The 7,052-nt window shown below is 41.4% G+C and overlaps 1 protein-coding gene across 1 annotated transcript; it reads left to right on the top strand.

The window, feature by feature from the left end:
• Positions 1 to 7: 7 nt before the first annotated feature.
• cfl1l (cofilin 1 (non-muscle), like) lies at positions 8 to 6,819 on the top strand. Its single transcript, XM_066696872.1, has 4 exons — positions 8 to 161; positions 5,097 to 5,395; positions 5,522 to 5,598; positions 6,247 to 6,819. The coding sequence occupies exons 1-4, from the start codon at positions 159 to 161 to the stop codon at positions 6,354 to 6,356; spliced, it is 489 nt and encodes a 162-aa protein (XP_066552969.1). The 5' UTR covers positions 8 to 158; the 3' UTR covers positions 6,357 to 6,819.
• The last annotated feature ends 233 nt before the right edge of the window (positions 6,820 to 7,052 follow it).

Raw genomic sequence — 7,052 nt, 5'->3', positions numbered from 1 at the left:
AAGGCAATTGATGGCCAAAAAAAACTTGCCCAGGAAATAGGAGGTGTCCAGTGCGCGTCGCCACACGCCTCTGATCTGTTAAAGGTGGAGCTGCGGCGGCTCTGTCTCTCCTGTCTCTCCTTCCCCAGTCACTGCGCTGTCCCACAAATCCGCTCAAAATGGTAAGTCGCTTTATTAACCGCCGTTGGTGCTTTTTAACTTAAAACGGGTTACGCTGTACTTTTAAGATGTAACGTTGAGTTGTTTTTGGTTTGTTTCACGGAGTTTAGTGTTTTCTTCACAAATCATCGAAGATGTGAGGGAAAAAAAAAAAGTTTCTATGGTAGAACAATTTAAAGAGCTTGGGGAAGCTGGTTGGATTAATTAAGCATGTAGTTTAACATGTATGTGTGGGTAGCTGTCCTGGCTAGTTGTATGCAAAACAGGCTGGCGTTGTTTGATGCATTGCTGCGCACTCCGAAAAGCTGGTGTTTCCCCACTGCAATCAAAGCAGGGGTAACTTTCCAACAAACACACAAACAAAAGTGTTTAAAATGGCAAACCCTTGAATTCCCTCGCCAACTGTTATATTTGCTTTGCGATACGTAGCTAATAATGTTCAAGTTCATGCATGTACGTGAGGGAGATCACCGTTGCCAGACGACGGATATATTGGGTAATTGTATTTAACCACAATTACCAATGATAAATCCATTCAGATGTTACTAAAAATACTGGCTACTAAACCTATGTGCGTCATACCCTTTGTGCATATTCTATTACATTATTTAGTAGTTCAGCATCCATTGTGAAATCGCCTAAATGGGTTTTCTTTGGAAAAACTTGCTGTTTTATTGAGTTTTCCCTTGCAATTGCATGGATCACAATAGCTGGTTAAATATCTTCAAATGCTTGCCTTTCCATACCCTCTACCGAATTGAAACGGGGTATTGTTTTCAGTGCGCTTTACAATAAGCCATATACACAGCCCACCGTTAACGCATTAAACCCAACCCCTCCGTTTACACAATCGTGTTACTGCCGTGAACTTCCCAGTTAACTCGAGTATGGGATGTGTTCAACTGTGTCCTTCGTTTAGTATTGAGGGCCTTTCAAAGTTATTTGGAAGCGTTCGACTAATTTCAGTGCGCAGATCTGCAGAATTCCCAACGCTCCTATTGGTGGAGCCGCGCAGAACTGCGCAAATCTGCGCCACGTACGCGTCCGTAAAGCTGTCTGCGCCAAGGCATGCGCACCACTGCGGGCTTGTCCAGGCGCAGCGCACTGCAGGTACAGGTTAGCTTTCGTCTCCAGCAGTTAGAGCCGTGTCAAAGTAGTCAAGTAGCTCTGACTGTCAGAGCTTTTAATATTGTAAAATTAAACGCACTTTAACAATTGCTGGTAGAAGATAAGTAGGTATTTTAACGTTTTAAATATCGGCGCTGTATCCCGTCCACACCAGCTTCATGTCTTACCCGTGGTCTAGTTTGCAGAGTTGAGCGTCAATCAATGGTCGCTTTCGTGTGGCGCAGATTTCCGCAGTTCTGCGCGGCTCCACCAATGATCCGGCGGAGGTTCTGCAGATGTGCGCAGATCTGCGGACGTCTGCGCTACACGAACGCAACTAGTGTTACCTTCACTTGACGTCTGCAGAGGATTGCACTTAAAAACAAGGTCGCAATGACTGGGTTATGGATTTCACTTTTAGAATAAAACATTGTATACTAGTGATTTTCCCTATTTCAAGCCATTGTCCAAAATCCTGTTTCAAGACGAGTCATGGACGCATGTGGGCTGTCAAGTGTCTGGATTTCCCTTATGTTTTGCCCTCTCCTAATTCAATGAAGCGTCATGTTTCCATCCTGAGATTGCCCTGCTTTATTAACTCTCTCCCAAATCTAGAACAAATGGATAACTTGGGTGAGCTATGTTTGCATAATAGACCTCCATACCCTATAATTTATTTGTAAATGTAGATTAGTTGACAAGTGAAAAGGGAATAATTTCATGCTTTGTTCAATATTGTATTAGTGTTATCAGTGCAGCCTGCAGAATTGATAAAGAAACGGCTGAATTATTTACATTGGCTCGATTCATGTGGTGTAAAATAAATAAAGCACTCTTTCTTGCACTTTAAACTGCCAGTTAGTTATTTGTCAACGTTAATTATAACTATCTATTTGTTCTTGATTTAACGGGCACAGACGGTCTACATTAGAATATTACACAAAAAATTGGAATGCGTTTGTCCCTTCATAGAGGCTTTGTTTGCTATTGTCCTGCATTTAGGGGCAACATTTAATGTCACTTGGTATGGCGAAGACCTAGATTACCCATCTTGCAGTAGGCAGGAAGCTGGCTGACTGAACATGGCATCCTGGCTGAATTGCATAACAGCCCAGTCCTGCAGCAGCTCCACCCAACTTTAGGTATGCCACTGCTGTCCGTCTCAAGCCTAGAGTATGGACAGGGATTTGACGTCCGAATTATAGTGTCAAAGTATAACCAAGTCCCACCCTAATCTCTCCCTAATTTAATGTTGCAGCCCTGCAACCAAAAAAAAAAAAAAAAAAAAAGTGCAAGAAGGAAAACCAGCAGCGATATCAATAGTTTTCAGAAGAGGGGAGTGGAGAGCTGTTGCAGCATGTCCTCCAAAGTTTTGTCACCATTGTGTGCAATATATTATACTGGCATTGTTTGTTCTAAATTGTAGATGGATGTGCGTGTTTAATTGAAACCCTTATCCTAAGTAAGATCAAAGGAAACCTTAATTGAAACGTTTAAAGCAATTTTTTTTAAGTTATGTGAAAGTTTTTGTAACTCAAACCTCCATCATTCAGTGATTTGGGGATTAAGTAAGAGTTAAACTGATTTTCACTTGAGCCACTTAAAATGCTTATTAACTTGTCAAATCTATCTGCAACTAGTTGTAAACAGTTGTAAACCATATTGGCTGCTTCTTTTGTATTTGATTGAAATGGAATAAGACCGGTAAGACCATACCATTGCAATGATCTATAACAGGAGAACTTAAAAACAAGATTATGAAAAACACCCTCACCACCTCCATTGCACGAAGTCTTAAGATCAGTCTTCACAAGGAAAACTAATGTTTTGAATTTGAAGGGGAGGTGTCTGTTACTGACCTATGAAGATCAAAGCACGTCTTCCCCATTAATGTCCGTTTTCATGTCCCCATCTGTCTGGTTAGGGAAATTGCATTAGAATTTTCAGTGAAAGTTTCCTGTTGGTAACACTTCCTGTTAATGAGAGAAAGTCAACTTGTACAGGAAGGGATACTGTATCTTTACTCTTAACTTGAAAATGTCACATTAGAGTAAGGAATAATATAAAAATAACTCGGCAAGAAAGAAACATCCTCTCCCTTTCAACTGCTTTTATTGGCAGCAAACTTAACGTGTAAATATTTGTATGAACATAAAAAGACTCTAACTAAGACATAAACTGAACAAGTTTCACAGACATGGAAATAAATTGAATAATGTGTCCCTGAACAAAGGGGGGTCAAAATCAAAAGTAAGTCAGTATCTGGTGTGGCCACCAGCTGCATTAAGTACTGCAGTGCATCTCCTCATGGACTGCACCAGATCTGCCAGTTCTTGCTGTGAGATACTGTTACCCCACTCTTCCACCAGGGCTTTGCAAGTTCCCGGATATCTCTGGGGGGAATGGCCCTGGCCCTAGCCCTCGCCCTCCGATCCAACAGGTCCCAGACGTGCTCAATGGGATTGAGATCCGGGGACTTCGCTGGCCATGGCAGACGCTGACATTCCTGTCTTGCAGGAAATCACGCACAGAACGTTTGTGCCCATTGGCGACGCTGTTGCCGGTGATGTCTGTAAGGACCTGCCTTACAACAGGCCTACAAGCCCTCAGTCCAGCCTCTCTCAGCCTATTGCGGACAGTCTGAGCACTGGTGGAGGGATTGTGCGTTCCTGGTGTAACTCGGGCAGTTGTTGCCGTCCTGTACCCGTCCCGCAGGTGTGATATTCAGATGAACCGATCCTGTGCAGGTGTTACATGTGGTCTGCCACTGTGAGGACAATCAGCTGTCCTTCCTGTCTCCCTGTAGCGCTGTCTTAGGCATCTCACGGTACGGACATTGCAATTTATTGCCCTGGCTACATCTGCAGGGACCCTGGGCATCTTTTGGTGTTGTTCAGAGTCAGTAGAAAGGTCTCTTTAGTGTCCTAAGTTTTTATAACTGTGACGTTAATGGTCTACCGTCTGTAAGCTTTTAGTGTCTTATTGACCGTTCCACAGGTGCATGTTCATTAATTGTTTATGGTTCATTGAACAAGCATGGAAAACATTGTTTAAACCCTTCACAATAAAGATCTGTAAAGTTATTTGGATTTTTACAAAAAATATCTTTAAAAGTGTCCTGAAAAAGGGATGTTTCTGTTTTTTGCCAAGTGTGTGTGTATGTATATATATTTTAGTAAATCTCAAGTCTTTCCTTTTAGTATTCTCTATAGCTTTGTGCGAAACCAGTTATCTAAATGGGTGATGAGAGCTTTTAGGGAAAAGCTTAAATAAATTACTGTGTTGGTATAATGAAGTATCTGGAATGAAAATGTCCTTTAGAAACACAAGGAGTGATGCCTGTTGTAAGGAAAGTCACACCCTGTGAGAGAGCATGTTGGGGGGGTTGGGCATGCAATTTTGCATAACTGGTTTTGAAGAGGGTCTGGTGAAAAAATAAAAATAAAAGCAAATCATGTGGCAAGCAGCACAAATGCATTGAAGGCCTTTGCCCTGCTTTATGACATGCTACTCAGGGCTGGGTATATTTACTTAAATGTTGCCAAAATAACACACACCAGGCATTTCACTGGACTGCATTTATTTATGATGATTCCAATGTTTGTTCAGAATGTATGGTCCATGGTCACTACTACTCTGTATACCAGGATTGTGTAACCATGACATTTATGTTGTACCCTCCAGGAAAGGATTAGTTTAGACTTAACTTTTGTTAAACTAGACATTCATGTGTCCGATAGATTTCTTCCCTCACATCTACCATATTTTGAGAGGTAAAACGGTTGCATGAGAAGATGTCTGTATCCAATACATGTCTCATTTTCCTTCAGGCTTCAGGAATATCAGTCAATGATGAGGTGGTCCACATCTATAACAGCATGAAGGTCCGCAAGGCCGGGGAGTGCGAGTCGGACAGGTTAAAGCTGGTTCTGTTCCGCGTCAGTGATGACGGGAAAGAGATAGTTGTGGATAAAGGGAAACAAATTTTTAACCGGGATCTTAAAAGTGATGAAGATGTCTTCAAGAGAGTCATCTCCCAGTTCCCAGAAAAAGAATGCCGCTATGCCTTGTATGACACCTGCTATGAGACCAAAGAAAGCAAGAAAGAGGACCTGGTCTTTATTACGTGGTAGGTGCTGCTTTGATCCACTGCACTGTGGCCAAGTGAGGCAATTATCCACCCCAGTGGAGGATCAAATGATTAACACTTGGCATCAAGTATAGATTCCTTTTTTCTGTTCTGTCCATTATCCAGGGTCCCTGACACTGCGGCAATCAAAAGTAAGATGCTCTACGCCAGCTCCAAGAAGGCATTAAGCGATAAAATGAAAGGTAATCTACTTTGAAATCAAAATGACTTGTGGATGGGATGACCAGGCCTATGTCAGGCTTTCCTTTGTCAATGCATGCATAGACCCTGTGTTTCGTTCACTGTGCTGCAGAGTGCCCATACACACTGAGGTAAAGCTTTGGTTGTAGTGGCAAAAAAATAATCTTCTGAGGCATTAGCTTAGGGTTGACTACTGCTAAATTGCATAATGTATTAGTAATATTAATGTAACTTCATATTGTTGATTTTAAGTCATACACCAGTAATTCATCAATATGATATGAAGTGGTCTATAGCATAAGCACATAACCATAGTGGTTTGAATTTTTAGGATTTATTGCATATAGCCAGATGCTCTGATTTATCACTTTCACAGTGACCTTGAAGAATCTTTTGACTGTTCCTGTAACCCAAAATAAATGTATTGGCACAAAATGTATGGAAGGAGAATAGGAGCAAGTGAGTGATTACAAACTGAAATGAAAAGCAGTTAAAGATCTTTGTTTCACTGGAAATTCAAAGTCTACAACTATTAAGATCCTGCCATTACAGCAATTTTATCATACTGCTCAGAAATCCCCCTGCCCCTCCCCCCACAAGAAAGCATAGTATATTTTCTGAATTCTGCTAACTGTGTTGTCATCCTACAGGCATCAAGTTTGACTGGCAGGTCAATGAGCTTGGAGAGCTCAAGGACTGTGCTTGCCTTAGAGAAGTATTAAAAGCCCATGTGGTAGCATTTGAAGGGAAACCCGTCTAGTGACCCGTCATTTGACCAGAGTCTTCAATGCTGAAAATTATGCATCATTTATAGAAACTGCAGGATGTGATCTGTCCAGAGAACAAGCCACTCTCACTGTTGTACAGCAGTATTCCACCTTGTCTTACACGGCAATGTCCCTTTTTGTTTTTGTTTTAAGGAAGCCAGGTTAGTTTCACAGTATATAAACCTTGCCACATTGTCTTTGAAAGCAGCACCTGCTGTCTTGCCATTTGTAGGGATAGTTTTCACATTGATATTCGGTGTCTTTTGTTGCTGGGGTCTTTCATAGTTGCTATTGATGTCACTCAAACATCTTTAGCAGTTATTACTCTTGTTATCCTGCTTCTTGGATATTATTTTTTCTTTTTCTAAAATTAACAAAAGCTTCAGCTATTTTGAGATGTATGGAATGTGCCTTATATGGATTTTGCTGTGTAATAAATGTCATTGTTTTCTGGAAGTAGCTGTATCATTTGCATTATCAAATCTCTCACTTATTGAAGCCTTTTGGGGAGGGGGGGGGGCAGTTGGATGAGGGTGTCCTGGTATATATGTGACTTGGAAAACTTCCAATTTTGTCGCATTAAAATAAATCCAATGGATTGGAGGTATTGCCTCCTTAAATTTCTAGTGCTCTGTGCCTAATGCCATTGGTATTCTTTGAAGAGACTTGGCTACCTTTACCAGAGCCAC

This window comes from Amia ocellicauda, chromosome 23 (assembly GCF_036373705.1).
Source record: "Amia ocellicauda isolate fAmiCal2 chromosome 23, fAmiCal2.hap1, whole genome shotgun sequence".
NCBI lineage: Eukaryota > Metazoa > Chordata > Actinopteri > Amiiformes > Amiidae > Amia > Amia ocellicauda.
The sequence above is the reverse complement of the archived record's forward strand: the minus strand, read 5'-3'. Positions and strand labels throughout refer to the sequence as shown.

What these genes read in the sequence shown, in the direction of transcription:
- cfl1l (XM_066696872.1), top strand. An exon ending in GACCTGGTCTTTATTACGTG is followed by an intron (nt 5,396 to 5,521) that starts GTAGGTGCTGCT and finishes TCCATTATCCAG; the next exon opens with GGTCCCTGACACTGCGGCAA. An exon ending in ATTAAGCGATAAAATGAAAG is followed by an intron (nt 5,599 to 6,246) that starts GTAATCTACTTT and finishes GTCATCCTACAG; the next exon opens with GCATCAAGTTTGACTGGCAG.